Consider the following 18855-nt stretch of genomic DNA (forward strand, 5'->3'; position numbering starts at 1 on the left):
GAGATTTGTGACGTGAGCCGTTAAATAGTAATTTATGGTCTTGCGTAGTAGCGGAGCCTTGCTTCAGTAAACATGACCTATATATTTACTACAATAGTACGTTTAGGAGGATAGTTTTAAAATTTGTTAGAACATTGCAATAAAACATTACTTTACTATTTGCTAAGCAAGATAATTCCTTGTTATCTTTGAAAGAATTTATTCTATAAGTCAAATATCAGTTTAACATGCCATTTTAGCTCGCTGGAGTCGATTTTTCCTGTCTACCCGGAGAAGAAATGTTGAAACAAACACTGGGGCATTTGTTTTAACAAAAATTCTAAATTTGTATTATAAATGTTTGATTAAGTAATAATAATCTAGAGTAATGAAACGTTTTACATCACGTGACAAGTAATTATGCTATTTCGACGTACATTAATTGATTTCTTATATTTGATTATCTTGCTTTATCGTGATTGACTTTATTAATCTCTTTCTAGATTGATATTATTTTACTATCCACATTTTATGTTAAAGTATAATTTTTATTATATCAGCATTTCAGCTATGTGAACTAAACTTGACATTCATTTGCTTTTGGTATTTCAGCGATAGAATTGATAGAATTTTGTCTGTCATTCGCGATCAAATTATTACAATACCGATTCTCTAGACACTGTTAGAGCATCTTAACAACAATTTCTACGAAATACTGAAGATGATAAAGGCATTTCTCACTGATAATTACCGACCATTTTCTTACTAGGAGCAAGGATAACTAGGTATTGCATGAAAGCCTATAAATGCTCATATTTAATTATAAAAAATAACAATTAAGTTATTTTAAGGTGATTTTTAAATGTGGTTAGGTAGTTGTTTAGGTGTTTGCAGAAATGAACCAACCTTAATTCGCAATTATAGTGTTAGATGAGATACTCAAATATCATACCAAGTTAATTAAGTGAATGATAAAAAAGAACAGAGGTACCTACCAGCGAAATCAGTAAATTCAGAAAAGATTTCTGATGGCGTTTAAAATGTGAGATAAAATAAATGAACGAAATGAATATTATTGCATTCTGAAAAAAAAAACATATTAATCCACTGCCAAATGAAACCGCAAGATTAAATAATAAAGGTGATTTACGAATAAACAAAACTTCATGCGTACTCCGGATTAGGATTTACTTAAACGGCTTCTATTGGTCTCCATTTCACTGGTTCATTTTATCGAATAATTTTCTTATAATTACTGATGGATATTTTTTTAAGTTTCAGAATCCTTTGACATGCATAAAGCTCGCAAATTCGCATTCAACTCCAACTAAAACACTACACCGCATTTGTTTATTACAATTGTCCGTATTTGTCTATTATGAAACACGTTACTCTTATCAGATAAACCAACGTAATGACGGCAATTGACAAGAATGTAGCTAGATTTGTATAATTTAAGAATTATCCTAACTCATAGTAGGTGGGTCAAATTATCCACTTAGCTAAGAATGGTACGTCCTACAAGTTATAAACAAATTGAACTGATTAGTTCGAACTTGGTTCCTTTGTGGAACTTGACTTGCTCTATCTATGAATGGAATGCTTTGGTTTGAGGTTGAACGTGATTTTGGAAACTTATTTAATTATATAATGCTTGGTAAGGAAAGTCCACAGACCTCTATAGTTTATAACAAGTAGTTGTAGAGGTAAACTGTTGGGTCAAGTCGAGAGGTTAAAGAATAAAGTGTATACTCCTATTTATCCTCCACACCGTTCACACAACGCCATCTAGTCTTAATCTAAGCAAAGCTTGTATTATGAGCAGTAGGCAACTGATAAAACCACTTATGTATTTGATTGCGCTCATCACACTAATATTTGTCCTGAGTGAGAATCGAACCCACGACCTTCGGTATACCAGTCAGGGTCAGTTTTGCCTTCTGATCCCAACCATTAGCTCCTAAAGGAATATTATTGCAGATGTGGTAGAAAGACTTACTCTACGGCGTGCAATACAGTCCTCTGTCAGACTTCATTTTATAGACACAATAAACAAAGCATTGTACTTTGATATATTACGCACAAAGGTACATCGATATACACATAAACGATTGATAAAATAATATCTTGTTTATTTTCAGATAGTAAAACGTGAATAGCGATTGATAAATATAATGATGGTAAGGCGCAAAAACGTGATCGTAGGTGAGTGGCATTATATACCTTGTATTACTCATTAAGTACCTTGTAGTCATAGGTGGGTCCTCACTTCCATGCTTACGTCATTTGGTAAAAGAAGGCCAAGCTGGAGCCCTCAATGAGCTGAAACTAGTCGGCCGATCCCTCTATGATCATTAAAATGTAAAATGTTTCCTTATCATTAGGTCCTGCAAATTAAGACCATGAATTCATTCACTCATCAGGTATGTACATGATCCTACCAAACGTTGCCAGATTGCAGCCCGGTGGCAGACGGAAGGACAGGTAGACAGACAGCGGACTTAGTAAAAGGGGATCCGTTTTTAAGAATGAATCCCAAAATACTATTAATTTAAACAAACGACATTTAAAATATGTCTGTTTAATCCTTAAATAAGTTTGTGAGCTACTTTTAGCAGTATTTACATCATCATTGGCCTAGCCTTTTCCCAACTATGTTGGGGTCGGCTACCAGTCCAACCGGTTTCAGCTAAGTACCAGTGTTTTACAAGGAGCGACTGCCTATCTGACCTCCTCAACCCAGTTACCTGGGCAACACGATACCCCTTGGTTAGACTGGCTGACAGACTTTTTCAAGCTTCTGACTACCTGTAACGACTGTCAAAGATGTAGGAATAACAGCCGGGACCCACAATTTAACGTGCCTTCCGAAACACGGAGGAACTCGTTATGACAAAGATGGTCACCCATCTACGGACCAACCGCATCAAGCATAGCTTAACCTGTGATCGAATCACTTATGCGGTTATAGCTTAGCCATGAGCTCCTCCTGAACCTCCTGAGCCTTTTAGCAGTATTTACATACAGTATATTATATCATTATTTCCACGCCTGCTTATATTATATCTCTATAAAACATATTGTTATCATTAAACAATAACGTGCAGCACGTGTTATCTACCTACTTAAGACTTATGTACCTACCTAGAAAGTATAACAGCTCAGATTGCCTTTCTAGATAGAGTTTCCATTTTATAAATAAACTGCCGCAAGTTAAGATAACTCGCTTAAATCAATATTTACAATTTAAATATGTTTATTTTTATTTCATTTTTTTATCTGTTGTTGTTTCTCCTACGAGTACTTTGTTTATTGATGCTGCCGTATCTATATAGCGTACATAGTATTCTGGTCGTTTCCTAGTCTATAAAAACCCGATCTCATGCGCGTTGCGATATTATATGATATCCTGAAGGGGTGCTAACGAGGAAGTATCAGATTGGAACCGTGACTTCCCGAAATCTAATTGCAGTGCATTGCTCCTACGAATAGTTTCAAAGCTGCGATAGCTATGCAACTATGTGGCCCATGCTGTATTTACTTTATTTACTCTACATTTTCTATTGTACAAGTAAAAATCTATTTCGAACTTAATCGTTTCTCATTCGCAGCTTTGGATAAAAATAAATCATTTTACAGAACCTTAATCCGTTTAACGCAAATATAGACAAGTAGGTCGCATGTCGGCGAAATCGGCTGTATGTTTAGCTTGTCCGTGCCTGTTCGTACAATATTCGGTAATGTGGCGGTAAATGGAAAGCTCAGTGAGCAGGCACACTGGGAGTCTACCACCGCCTAGCAGTGGAAGCGAGACGGCATGTACACAGTGTAGAGCTGCCTCCTTGCCCGCAACGTACCGTAACCTGTAATATACTTTGAAACACGGTGGTAGACCCCCTGATCGAAAGCTAGAATACGAGTTACGTCATAGACATGTAACGAGTATAATCCTAAAATGGCGACCGCGGCACATGATTGAGCATTTTTCCTATCATATTTGTTTAGGGATAGCGAGTGCCGGATAAGATAATGCTGTATTCTATTTAATACTTTTTTATGAGTACGCCTGAAACCTTGAATAAAGTGCTTTCATTACCAATGAGGCGGAATATGTATTTGTATTCCAGGTCTCTTGTCACAAGGGTGATGAATAAATAACTCAATAACAATCAATATCCGAACAATTTATATTGAAACAATCCCATTCTAGATTCCATTGTCTTCTAATACTATGTAATATACTACTTCTAATATATAGTACCTACGAATGTTTGTTCCTCTTTCACGCAAAAACCACTGAACGGATTTAGACGAAAATTGGTCATCCACAGATAGTTTATAACCAGGAATAACACATAGAACAGTTTTTATCCCAATTTTATATTCCCGTGCAACCACCAGTAATTAATAAGTACCTATTACATAAAACAGTTCTACATCAATATCTTATTTTAATAGTTTACTTTCACTTATTATGAGGTCGTCCATAATTTCACCTTTAGTATGTTTTCGAAATCAGATCTCCTGAAGTTCTGGGATACAGACTAGGCATCATTATTTTAAGTTTGTTTGGTTTCAAGACAATGGCTTAGTCTAGAATTAACTATCCCGCTAATATAGTTACAACAAAGGCAGCACAAGACACTTATGTACAAGTATGTTACATTGTCCGATAAGAGAAATACTTAACAGTACTAACAAACATTACTAGCCTCTTAAAGTTCAACTTCTGGGAGAAGATATTGATATAATATATTCTCTATCATCGTCATCATGCCAAACAAAACTTGTACATTTTGTTTACTAAATAAAATTTTGTTAAACTTTTTTTATATAGAGAACACGTTCCTTAAGTATTCATAATTTAAATATTAAACGAAAAAAGTTCGTGATGGAAATAAAAGTTGGGCCTACCATAAAATATTTTTTATTTTTGCCATCAACGAGTTTTAAACTCAAACGAATGCGTTAAAGCCTCGATATTTTCACGAAAAGACTTCATTAAAAAATGTAGAGTCGAGCTGGAACACTTAACGCTGGTTTTCAAGAGCCGTGCTGGCTGGAGACTTTTGAAAAAGTTTGGCTGCTCTTGAAATTATTCGCCATGGAATAACGGAAGCAGGTTTTTTTTCTATAAAAGTTCTTAAAAAAAGCTGAAGCCAGTCATTATAATACATGGACTTTGAGACACATAATTACGCAATGTAGAGTCAGACAAAACCTTCTACTTTATAAGTATGGTTCCTACTAAAGTTATATTTAAGGGTTCAAGTAGCTCAGAATTATTCACTTTTCTAAAACACTAATTGAATAATTATTAAATGATGTAACGGTTTACTCACGCGTATTTATCGGGGTAGCCCGACTAGTTTCGGACCCAACCGGAGTCCTTAATCATGAGCAGACGCGGCGGGATCGCTACTAATTGAATAAATTTACTTCAAAAAGCAATGGTGCTACTGTCAATATTTTGCTTATCATTCTTAATCACGGCCAATGCTAATATGTGTTTCATTAAAATTGAAATTTTAATTAAAAATATCGAACTACACTGATTTTAACCCTAGATCACTAACCATTCGTCAAAATTACGACGCTCACTTCACGCATTCAATGTTTCAATAAGTTCCCGCCCCTTCCCGCTGCTGCCGTTCTTTTTACCTTCCTAAGTCGCATCGCCAGTATCCCGCAATCATTCATTGCGGATGATTTTTTTATAGATTTGGAGATATTGCGGAACCGTCGTAAAAATTACGAAAGGTTAGTGGCAGCGTAGTGCTTTTTTTCAAGTCATATTTCTTTTTTCTGTTGATAATTTTAATCTTTTATTATAGATATATAATTATTTACGTATTTTATGAACTATATTGTAGTATTTTATCATTTACACCTATCGGTGTCAATATATTGATCTTATTATAAGAACTGATACTGTAGATCAGAATATTTGCTCGGTTATGAGTGTACCAGTCGTAAGACCAACTAATGGTCATTATTCTCGTTTTCTGATAGTCTTAACTTGTCTATTGTGAATATTTATGTTGTCCACGTGTCTAATTCGATCAGAAATGGGAAAACCTTTTAAAAAAAGAAGATCTTTTGCATCAGAAATGGCAGACGAACCAATGAAGCCTGGTTGCATAAAAGATCAGATCAAACCGTAACTTTACCCCGTATTTTGAAGCAAATTATAGCGGAGATCCTAACGATTGATACTGATACAAAGCCAGGTCTTAGTCTGGAGCCTAAATAAATAAAAACTTATAGCAACTTCCCTGCAAAAAAACGCCGGATGGCCATCAACTTCTGTAACAGCTGCAAAAAAGCGATTTGTAGGGAACATTTTGTTTCAATGTGTAACGATTGCACTAATTAATATATTCTAATTACAGTTCATGTTATTTCATTGAAATAGCGCTAAAAATGGTCAATAAGGTCATTTTAGGTTATTACTAAAGTTCTTTCTTATAAATATTTATGTTTTAATTTGTCGTAAAATTTACGAATGGTTAGTGACTACGTTACTCTAAATTAAGGTTAGTGAGCTAGGGTTAACGTACCTAAATACACACCTAATTAATTATTTTGTTTTTCAAAAGGTTTAAGGATAAAACCACTTATTAAGTAACCTAAATTACGTGCTTATCTTATATGTGTTTATAATTAATTATGCATAGTTTCATTGCACGTCAATACACGTGGTTTGGAGTCAAAGTGCGATTAACGAGAGTCATTTGTCCTTATGTTTATGTAAAACTCTTTACATAAGGCCAGGGCTGTACTGGTATGGCGATAGCAATAACGTTAAAACATACACCAACATGTACTACCTGAAACACGTTCATTTCGTTGGGTAATATTTTTCTGGTCGATATTAAGACTTAAACTTAATTTTCAATTTCGTTTCGATACATTCTGAGATTATCTCCTAAAACGTTACCATTAACTTATTAGGTATATCTTGTAAAATGTATGCCGGTATTTATATTGCAAAGACGACAACCAATTTTTTTCGACCCTTAATAAAGTCCTCAATATCGCTGTACCAGGTTCTGGAAACGAGTTACATTTCTATACCTTTTACATTTCTCTGTAAGATAACTTAAACATTTTAAAATGATTATTATTTTAAATTGAAAGTAACGTCACTTGAAAAACGAATGGCAGGTCCTGAGTGCGACCATGGCCTAAGTCTTCAGTAAACTACTTAGTTGAGTCAGATGCGGACGTGTGCAGCATTTTATAATTATAATGAAGATATTAAATGTGTTTGGTTATAAGATTGCACGTATTGACAACGTGCTTAGCTTTATGGTAGTTCAGAATTTAAATGTTGATCTTCGACCCTTTGACATATACTTTTTGTTATGTTAAGAACAATGAGACAGCTGTCGTATATTATAATCAAATAATGTGAATAACTAACTTATATAATATTCTACAAAAATGTTAGAAGCACTTAACACAAGAACATTTGTAGCTTATTCTGTGTGAGGTGACGCTGGGATCAAATAAGAGACAGAAAATCTTAAAGCAGGATTGTCGTCATTGTGGCAACGACATGAACAATACAAGCAAACTCTGCGATGCTCCAGTGTGTAGATCCGCTGAGAGCTTGTTAACCAGAGTACAGCAGGTAGAGCTAATCGTCTAGTCAATGTGGCGCAGAGCATGCGCGAGCGATCCCACGCAGTTAAAGTGGGTTTTTTAGTCGGCGAGAGCTCGAGACATCCCCTCGCTGTGTCCTCAGCGTGAGATTAATTCATAAGCAATTCATCCCGGAAACAAAAGGTAGAGCAGAATATAGGTGCACTGATTTTACAAAAAACTATACCACAGTTCGACCAAAACCAATTCAGACACACAAAACCAAATAGCTGAGATGAAACTCACTTAAAATTAGATTAGATACATCTGCCCACACTGCTCTGACCGAGTGTCCATTTATCGATAAACTAATTAGTGGGCTGGTTATCTAAACGGCTACTAATTACAGCCGTCACGTTGACACCGGTGTGTGAACGATAGCTAATGAAGACAAGCAGTATTTAATGCACCATTATAGAAACGTCAATCTGATGGTCGAGCATAAGTAAAGTATAGATTAAAATATAATAGTAATTATGATTATTTTTATTCGAGAAAGTAGGGGTTATTGACCGGTAGGCTCATAGGCTTGCTATTGTTATGTACTCGTCGCTAAAGGACTATCCTTGATAATCCATTTCTGTCAGTCGCCGATCCACCCGATCGACATTAGGTGGTATTAGCCATGAAGTTACTTACCAATGAATAGAGTGATTTATTTTCAAGAGATTAATCCCAAATACAGTTCCCCGTATCGTCCTCGCTTCACCTCCCTTGATACCTTTGAAGGAGACCGGCGCATAAAAGCCAGAGCAGCTTGAAAACACTCTTTTTGCAAAACAAATAACATATCTTACTTAATAAGCTAGTGTTCCAATAGCCAGTGTCTCTTTAATATTATTATGCATTCCACATAACCTCAATTGATATTGTTCAAAGTTACGACATTACTCTGCAAAGTCGTACGTTCTACATAGTTAGAATACCGCCCAAACTACCGTTACCTCACTAAATTCTGATTCATCAATTTATTGGCGATCCCAGCGCATTGATTTGGCGAGTTGCCTCTTACAATTACTTCCTAATTGGACTGGTTTCGTGCACCCAATAATCTTTGCTCTAGTGGTCTCTATGTAGTAAATAGTTGCTACTCATTTGATAGGACCACATAATATGTAGGTACGTATAGATTTCCCTTGTAATAATGCCACGCGCTTCGGGTGAGATTTGGGATGGCTGGACTAAAGACCTCCCAATACCACCGTATCTGGAGCTTTAGTTATGAAAATACATCTTACAGTACTGTTTGAGCTGCTGACCGTTTAAAGGATGACATTTGGTTTGTGATCAAAGAGCCCTTTGACACCCATTGTAAATGTGGTGTTTCTAATCAAGCTATTATGCCTTACTTACTAGCTAGCTCCCATTGCCCGTCCGGCACGTTGAACGACTTACGCTAAAGATGCCAATAGCCAACGGTTTTGAACCGTTAAACTGGACGTTTTTGGTTTCAATTATTCATGAAGTCTTCCAACATGGAGATAATATGATGCAGTTTATTACAATATAGAATTAGCTAAGTCAGTGCCTGACTCAGTAATGTCTGTTTCAAGTGATTTATCATAGTTTTGTAAGACGATACGTGTTCGTATCACTATGACGTCACTCTTGCACACATCTTCACCTTTCCTTTGTTCCTTCATTGTTACCGCTTTATTCAATTAATGCGGGTTTCTGTTAAACACGGTGTTATCTCGTATTCGTAATGAAGACATTGTTCAATTAATTCCTACTGAAATATGTACATTTTAGATGTATGCTTTGTTGTGTCTAATCGTTTTTTTGTCGTACCAAAATTTAATGGTTTTCGTTGTGTGTAAAACTAATGTTTAGATAATAGTAAGTAATTATTGTCTAGCATAAACAAAATCTCTCCGATCTTATAAAGTAGCTGAAATTAACAAAAGATTTAAAGGACAAGTTATATTCTTACAAGCAATTACTCTTCTTCTCATTTTAAATTCTGACAGTGTTGTCTCGTCTATTCTTTCACGCAGGTGCTCAGGCCGCCTTGACACATTTCATTATATTCTGAGTCGGCAGAAAGTTTGGCGCGTGCACCCTTCGATTCCGATCTGTTGCCATCGCTCGGCGCTCGGCGCTTTCCAACTGACAACAACTTTTCTAGGCGCGCGCCAAGTGTGTTAGTCCAAAAGTTATATTGCAAGGTCGCAAATATTTGTACCAGATCTCCAACAAACATGTTACCCTGAAATTTAATTCGGAGTCTTGTAATAAATTGTCTACTTTGGAAGTCGATTTTAAGGAAAGGAATAGTAAGAAGTTGAATATATTGAACAAGAACGTATTCCTTTTTCAACGCACTTGTGACTCGTCTGGTGTTGCGTGTCCATGGACGGAGGTAATCACTTAACATCAGGCAAGGCATTAAAAACTTCTTATTTCTTTTTTGAAACGCCTTTAAAACCAGTTTCCCTAAGTGGTTTATTACTTACCTTAAGATTTAAATAGTGATACGGTTTGAGTATTAATGCACAAGATTTAATTGCTATATTTCAACCGAAATTATAGTACCTAAGCTTTTAGTAAAGACTCCTTTCATTTGTCTTTCACACATCATACAATATTTCCATCTAGGCATTGTTAGCGTACCTTAAATACTAGTTCTTAGAATATGTAATAATCAGCTTATGCAAACACTAAACAATCTAGTTGATAATAGCACTACCTGGTACTAACTCATAACTCATACTTCACCTGCACCTATCTATACATATGTATAACATAAACAAGTTTATTCATAAGTATGATGAAATTAAAATCTTCATCAATGGTTTTCCTCATTTCGAAACCGTGACAGCGTAGACGATATCGAGGGTCTACCACCATCCCAAAAAGTAGATATTGTAATATCCTCTAGCGATTTCAACCACGGCGATCTTTTCGAATCTGTTTTACGATGCCATTCGTAAATTATGTCCTCGTGCATGGCTTACACAACCGACCTCATTACTAAACGTTCGGGCACATAGGGGGCAAATGTGCACACCATTACAAAAAATATAAGTTTTAGCAGAAGGTGATCAATGCTCAAAACCTTCCCTATACGGGAAGAGGCCTGTGCTCAGCAGTGAGACGTTTAGGACGTATATATTAACTATATAAATAACATTCGGTGGGTATGATTTAATCTCTCCGCGCACAGCATCCAGATCAGAGCAACGGTTGTCTTTAAAACCTTTGAATGTGGTTCCTATCAAAGGCCTAGAATTTTTACGACGCTGCAGCCTTTTATTCCAATCTGAAGTCTCTTTATACATCTGGACATCTTTAAACCTAAAAATTGCCATGGCATGCTTACGCTTGTTAAGTTATTATATTCCAGGTGTCAAAGAGAGACACCGCTCTACAACGTGTAGCGCGTTGTCACGCTTCCACAATGCTAACATTATTACTTTAAAACGTGGTTCTAGATTCCATAGATAATCTTTAAAAATAAAGCAAGGGCAATTAAGTAATTATATATTCTATGTTAACTATATTTGTCATGTTTATAGCGGCTCCATATCTCTGGCTTCTGTGAATTGCATGATAATAAAATCATTCATTTTGTCTAGAACACAGGAATTATATTAATTCCTTTGAAAAAAAACGGAAGATAATATTATACCTATAAGTAGCTTAGTGTTCTTATTTAATAACGTACTTTGTAATGAGTGATTAGATATAATTTCGTGTCTAATGTTGATGTTACTTAATTATTTAATAAGTTTTGAGAAACTTCGTTAAAAATATGATAGATACCAATAATATTGATGAAAAATCTATGTTTCATATCAGATATAAAGCATTTGCTCCTCTTTGTCATTTGAACCTACTGTCAAGAAATCCACTTTAATATTGCTATATTACGAAGAGAAATTCAATATGCTAGCTGTAGCTACAGTTTTTATTCACAAAGATCTGAAATACTATATTTCTACTCCTTGAGATGATATAACATACAAATTGCGCTGTTTTAGTTCAATAAGACGTAGCGAAAGGAACAGCTGACTGCACTCATTTGTTTTTCTCCTGCAATAATACTCACTGGTCATTGATCTTCCTTTGTTTGTTAATATCATAATAGGTAGTTCGCATACGTTTTATTTTACGCTTAAGATAAAAGATTTTGAAGTCATTATTGAACGGAGCCTGTAATGACGTATGTATGTACCTAAGTACCTAAGAAATAATTAATGAAATAAAAAGTCAGATTAGCTTATCCCAGTTTAACAGATTAATTGATTATAATTCTAAATGACTGTCTCAAAGGCGGGCTATTTTATACGTAAGTATAGCTACCTACGTAAGATTTTTTATTTAATATATATGAGGTTAGTGAGGTATCAGACAAATGTAGTATAATATAACAAGTATAATCGTAAAAAGGAGGATAATTAAAACACTGCATTCCTTATTCAAAATTTGCAAAACCTGCTACACAAGTGGTTTAAGGTATCATAATAAATTACTACTGAATGGAAGGTCCTGACTTTAGCTCAGAATCCTGCTTAAAATAAAACAGTTTCCTTATGTTCATCACTAATTCATACATTTATTTATATTATTTGACTAATTTGCGTATAGAGTAAAATTATGAATATGAAGCTTACCCAGTATCTCGGTTCTCTAAGGAGTTGTTGGAAGACCGCGGCACGAGCGGCCTGTAGCTGGATCTGGTCATGATGATCACTGCACCAGCTCAACAGTCACACAGAACATCACTAATCACACGATTTATAGTTAATTGAGCAAACGACACGCCTGACGTACCGCGAGCCATGCACTCGACTGATTAATATGTCACTGTTTACAACCAGCTAGCAGCTCTTGATAACTTATCTACACATCGAGGACGTATTTTTAATATCGACCGACTAACATGATAGCAATAAACACGACAAATACAACTATATATTTACAAGAACATCGGTGCTTTGAATAGCGATCAATAATATTAAAGCCGGGGTGAAAGCTCTTGGAACCACGCCTCGGGGGGCCGGTTTCGCGAGCTTTTGTATCATTTAGTTTAGTGCCATCTATCGGTGGGTTTTCGAACTTCAATTTCGAGGGGTAAGCCACGGGCGAGCATTTCTTTTGTGCCCGGGCGAGTTACTTTCGTCGTTATTGATTGTGCGGCCAACTGCGAGACGCTTACTTATTTGTATAATGTCTGACGTAGATGTTATGTGAAAGAAAGAATTATTCCAATTGAATTTTAGGCATGAGAATATAAACATTAAAAAGAATGTTAAGTTGGATGAACTGCCGCTCATTATCACGTTTAGGATACAATTTACTGATACTAAAACATATTTAATCGAAATAAGTAATTTATAACTTTAATTCTATAACGTGAAGTCAGAATAATCAATGAATGAGTTTCACGCTACTAGTGCCCACTAGTGCCACTACGGTATAAGTCTACTTTCTCGATTTAGTTATGAAACAGCAAGCAATTGAACGGAAGTAGAAGTTTCACAATAAACAGTACTCAAACACCGGGGTACACTATTGACAGGTGTCATTCATACTAATGATTCAATAGGGCTATTTATTCGCCGTTGCAAATTTAGACTTTCGTGAAATTACGTCCTAAACTTCGTTTGTTAAGGAAAGTACTTGCAAAGGGAGAACTCATACTTATCTTGCATTTGATAATCTGTCATTTTGTTGCATTTGATGCAAATATCTACAAATTAGAAAATTAAAAAAATAAATGACTGATTTAATTTCAGTAGCATAGGTACCATATTTAGTCATCTTTATTGATGGTATTTTTTTGGCCTTTTCGTCAAAAAGACACCAGGATCGTTTAAAGAAATAAAGTTTTAGCCTCAGCTATTAATGAATTTCAAAACAAAAGACTAAGGCATCACAATTCAAATATCACTAACAAATATTTAGTAAACTAGTTCAAATGTTAGGAAATGAAAAGATACGCTATCAGGGATTGCTTTGTGAAGTGTGAAAGCGAGTATTGTTTGTTGTAGAGATGCTACTATCACCATGTTTCCGTTCTATTAAAAAACCTATTTTACATGAATAAATCTCCCGAAATATTTCTGTACAAATTCCAGAATTAGCGCTATTTTTCAAATTCAAGAATTTGTAATAACTTTCAGAGTAAGATACTTTCTTGTGATAATTTTAGTGGCACTTTTCATACAATTGTTATTCATTGCATTCGCATATTTGTGTGTGTAATTTTGTTTATTTAGAACCAGTACTTATTTGTCACAGTTATTTGCAAGGTTTTTCTCTATAGCATCGCTTTGTTCTTTGAATTTTTATTAATAAATAATAAGCATGACATTAGCATATACATATATGTCATTAATTTAACACAAAGGATTAGTATGTGGTGAATGAAATGTATGGCCATCTACCAATCTACCATCTCACCCGCGACGTACAAGACTTCTTGCCTTCAGTCTCTTTATCCTTATCAGAAATAATTTCTACGTCTCGTTATCATAGTATATTGTCTTTAGTTGCAGTAGGTATTTGTGGGAGGAACTAGTTAAGAATTAATTATTCCGTATACCTGGAACTTGTTAGGTACCTGCTTAGTAGGCGGACGAGTTCAGTTCAGTGGTCTTAGAATTATTATCGCAATTGCCCAAATACAATGCAATATGTCTTAACAGGGATGACGTCATCATTACGCCGCCGTTCTGTTGAATATGGATCGATATGGTAACATGCTGAATAATTATTATAAGGAGGTCTATATTATAAAGAAAAATAAATATAAAATATACTAAAAATAAAATAAAGCCCAAGTTATATAAAATTGCTGTTAGTAAACATCTGGATTAAATTAAGTATTTGGTGCATTTTTGCTTGTATTTGTTTTTTTTCTATTACTGGACCATTGCTTTTAAACAGGTATATGCACATAAAAAGATAAATGACAGATTAGCATCATGAGAACTCATTTTCTTAAGATTAGAATTCTGATGGAGACAGATGGATAAGTCATACAATAAACTACTAAACATTAATAAGTCTGTAAATTATAGTACGGAATTAGGAAGGCTTTATGACAGGTAATAGCAGAGAATGACTATCAACATTACAAAGAGGTTATTTCACAATTACCAAAGAGCTGTTAACTGCAGAGGGATTAACAAAGCTTATCTTTATGTCATTCTTGACAGCATAAATGCTTGATTAGACCAAAATAAACCAGCACACTTTTGTTTTGAAGAGATCACTATTAAGAAAACACCCAGGAAAATATATAGTCACCATGATCATGATCTATCTGCGAAGAGCGATACGACAGAGAGAAAAAACAAAACAATATAATTCCGTAAGAAAATTGCGACATCGGAATTTAATAGTGAATCTCTATATTTGTAATAAACACAGTGTAAATATTAGTTACGGTAAACGTGATTATTATACCTAATGCTACGTACTCGGTACAGGTATATCGCTATTGATTGCGAACGACCTTGCGAATTGCAGCTAACTATTTTCTTACTGTTCATATGGATTTCTTGTCCTCCTCAACAGCTGGCGTTGTTTCAGCATTTTCATTGCCATCTTCTTTCATTTTATCGTCTATTTCTTTACTCCATTCTTCTAGTTCTTTTTCAGCGTTCTTTATATCTTCTTCCGTTACATTCAGATCGGGATAACGTCTCTGGAATATGGGGAAGATGATTTGTTTGAAATGGATTCGCGAATAGATACAATGTTATAAAGCTGTAGAATTTAGGAGACCATGACTTCAAGTATCACCACATCGTGATCTATTTGGATAGGTGGAAGCGTGAAAGTGCACTATGCGGTAAAGAGCGGCGTCTCTTCTTCTACACTCAATAATGTTTCTTCATGACCTGGCGACTGACCCTGAACATATATTCTCACTACTTCTACCCCGTCATGTTTTATTTTTGACATTTACTATTCGATTATTATTCGACGTTCTTATAGTTTTGACGATGATAGCAATAGGTATCTTATTAGCTTATTTCCTATAAGTCTCGTGAAATTTCCATTCATTTGAAGTTCAGTGTTATCTTTGTGGAAATCTCCCTAGACTTGAGTGGAGTGATATGACTGAAAGCCAGAGCTAGTATGATTGTCTCAAGTGAGTGATTTGGCATGTAAGGAAATCAATAATAGCAACGGGTTATAAAGCAGATAAAATGTAGCTATCTTTAGCCAAGTTACATGTGCCTATAATTTAAATATAAATTGGCTTAGAGGTAGGTGAGAATGCTAGTACTAATATTGTCCTTTGTCAAACGTGAAACCGTGATGCCGAAACGTGGGGTTAGATAAGATGTTGACGAAAGTTGGGCCATAAGTTTCATTAGATTCAGGAAACGGCTTGCACTGTGATTTTTATAATTACTCACTTAACCAAATCAAATTGATTCAATTAAGGCAAAACTTAATTTCCAAATTGCGTTTCAAGAAGCTTCTAAGTGTCAAACAAATGAACATTGGAATGATATTCATATCAAAATATTTACATTAATTGTACCTCCGCAGACGAGATATTATTGTTTAATACGGAAAGAGCTTGCAAATATTTACTAGTCATAAGAATAGAATGAGAAGGATTCATGAGTTTGGTGAGGCTTATTGGTTACCTACTTGTGTATTTGTCCATTTCGTTATTGTTGTAAAAAGCCTGGAATAGGTCTCGTGTTTCTAAACGATCCTTGTCCTTTTCTTGTCAAGGTGTCAAGAACAAAGTGAGTTCTATACTCAGCCGTGGGTGAAATATGATGATGACAGTATGTGTAAATAAAGAATAATAAAAATCGTACCTGAAACTCTTCTAAGGTAGCCTGTATGTTCTGCTGTTGTGTCCTCAACCTCCTTGGTAACGAAAACACCGCATTAAAGAGCCTCAACATCATCCATCCCGCTAGAGTTAGAAACCCATACATCATCATTGATTTGGCCATCGCCCAAAAATCCACGCTTACTTGCTGATTTTTCATTTTGAGTAACTTTTCAATCAGTTTTTGTATTTTTATCGTATTATTCTGGTAATACCAGTTGTGGTACTAAGTGGTATAATATTACGTTCTGCTTTTGTGGACACCTGTGTAATGGTCCGTAAGAAACGGCTGTGTTTATGACAGTGACCCATTTTGCTATCGATTCTATATGGACACGACTCCACGAATAATTGATGCGGCCAGACGTGGTCAACTTTGACATGCTATGGTCATGTTCATTATTTGTACTAAGCAGTTGTAAATTTTGCTAGGACTGGAACTATCTATTTGGCCTTTATGAATCTAAAGAACTCAATTGAGATGAAGAAATAATATATTCTATATATAGGTAGATACAAAATACCTGGCCTGCAGAAGATTCTCATCTCATTTTTTCTGTATTTGTACATTCAAATGTTATCATCGCAATCAGATTAAACACCATCACAAAACATCGCAAATCTCAATTTAAAGAGCAAAAATTTCGTTTTAAAACCATTTATGATTTAGCAGATTACAATACAATTTACAAAGTCGTTTACTGTCAAGTTTATAGTCAGTAAAAGACGGAATTGCTTTTAAATTATCTGGAGTGGAAGAGACTGCGAGGTCAATGCCCGATACGTACTATTGCTCTATTTTTAACGACAGATAAATATTTCTCGGGGAGATCTTTTAATAGCGACCCGTTGTGCATGTCAAACATGTATGATAGCGATTGTAGCCAAAAGTTATTCTCGATGGTATGACGTATATGAGTGTATGAGTTGAAACAAAGTTGCAATTTGCAATTAACAATGAAGAATATCTATCAATTTCTTATTGGTCATTTTTTTTCATTAACTACATATAAAGATATATTTATATAGTTGCTCAGTACAAAAATTAAAAAACTCCTACAGTAAAACCTATGAACACTCACGCATAATTCACCTTTAATACAAAACGAACCAAATTGAAATCGCTCAATCCGTTCTCAAGCTATGATTCCATACACATACAGACTTGCTAAACTAATACCACCATCTTTTGCTCCGGGGGTAAAAAAGATGCAGCTCTACAGGACCGGGTAGTGCATTGACACGCTTTCACATCTGCAATAATAATACTTTACCTCTCATATATACCAATATTACAAAGCTGAAGAGTTTATTTGTTTGAACGCGCTAATCTCAGGAACTACTGGTTCCAATTGAAAAATTCTATTTGTGTTGAATAGACCAGTTATCAGGGAAGGCTATAGGCTATATAAAATCACGCTGCGACTAAAACGAGCGAAGATACAATAGAAAATGTGGCAAAAACGGGGATAGTTATTATTCATCTTTGAGGGCTTCCGTTGCGAAAACGGTTCAAGATCTTCTAATCACGTGGACGAAGTCGCGGGCAACAGCTAGTTTATAATATGTAGGCTACTTTGGTCGATCATTGAAATCCTCATCGTCAATGGCGTAGGCAAAAACTACCTGTCTAGGCTTATTTTTTTACCAACTTTTTTATTTCAAACTCTATAAAAGTTGTCTGTTTGACTTTTGATGATAGAACAAGAGCATTGCATATCGTATTAATCGTATATAGGATTCCTTTCAGAATAGATCGTAGACGCATTGCCAATGTTGACAGTGAGTTACAATGAAAAACGATGCAACGGTCTGTAAATAACTCTGATGTCGTCTGTATCTATTATTAATTGAAATAAGTGTCGAAAGGTTTGTCTGGCCAGAGCAACCCGAGCCAGCATACTAGCTGAGTGCTTATGAATTTACATAATCATCGGTAAATTTTACGAGTTTAATGTTTGAGTAGTCTGTTGTCATATTGTCCATATTTTTAGTCTGAAGCATTTTGCCCCGATAAAAAAATATAAAAATATTTATTCACTGATGGGAAATCTGTAAAAACCAAATGTAACGAGTTTAGTCACTGATGTTGTCTTGTATAGACAGTTAAGTGACTGATCTTCAGAGAGAGAGAACCGAATTTTATCGACATAGCTCCAGCTGTTTGAATGTGAAGATCTAATGAACAATTAAACAAACATACTATGTTTGCAAAAATCATGAAACTTATCCGAGTAGTCTAAAATGCCACATCCTTGAGCTTATCACCGTATCGACAACTTAATGATACAGTTTCTTTGATTTTGTTGTTGCACTTATCGAACTGTGTCAGGGATTCAGGGATAATAGAACTTACATACTTAGTTTAAAAAAGAGTTTTGTACAGGTAAGATAGTCAGTCGTAGATATTTTGAAAA

General features: G+C 35.1%; 2 protein-coding genes across 3 annotated transcripts in view; both read right to left on the bottom strand.

Moving 5' to 3' along the window:
* The window catches only part of LOC113500836, an 87632-nt gene extending 75202 nt beyond the window's left edge, over window positions 1-12430 (bottom strand). For both annotated transcript variants that reach the window (XM_026881733.1, XM_026881731.1), the window contains exon 1: window positions 12243-12430. In XM_026881733.1, the coding sequence (XP_026737534.1) occupies window positions 12243-12313 (71 nt within the window). In that variant the 5' untranslated portion in view covers window positions 12314-12430. The remainder of the gene's footprint in view (window positions 1-12242) is intronic.
* A 2513-nt stretch (window positions 12431-14943) lies between these two features.
* Window positions 14944-17084, bottom strand: LOC113500904. The gene is made up of 2 exons (XM_026881827.1): window positions 16422-17084; window positions 14944-15283 (listed from the first exon to the last, which is right to left on the bottom strand). The coding sequence occupies exons 1-2, from the start codon at window positions 16596-16598 to the stop codon at window positions 15125-15127; spliced, it is 336 nt and encodes a 111-aa protein (XP_026737628.1). The 5' UTR covers window positions 16599-17084; the 3' UTR covers window positions 14944-15124.
* Window positions 17085-18855: the final 1771 nt, after the last annotated feature.

The sequence above is a fragment of the Trichoplusia ni genome, chromosome 14 (genome assembly GCF_003590095.1).
Source record: "Trichoplusia ni isolate ovarian cell line Hi5 chromosome 14, tn1, whole genome shotgun sequence".
NCBI classification, from domain to species: Eukaryota; Metazoa; Arthropoda; class Insecta; order Lepidoptera; family Noctuidae; genus Trichoplusia; species Trichoplusia ni.

Coding starts and splice junctions, on each gene's coding strand:
- LOC113500904 (XM_026881827.1), bottom strand. CDS start 16,598: ATGAAAAATCAGCAAGTAAGCGTGGATTTTTGGGCGATGGCCAAATCA. Junction 15,284..16,421: donor CTACCTTAGAAGAGTTTCAG/GTACGATTTTTA, acceptor CCCATATTCCAG/AGACGTTATCCCGATCTGAA.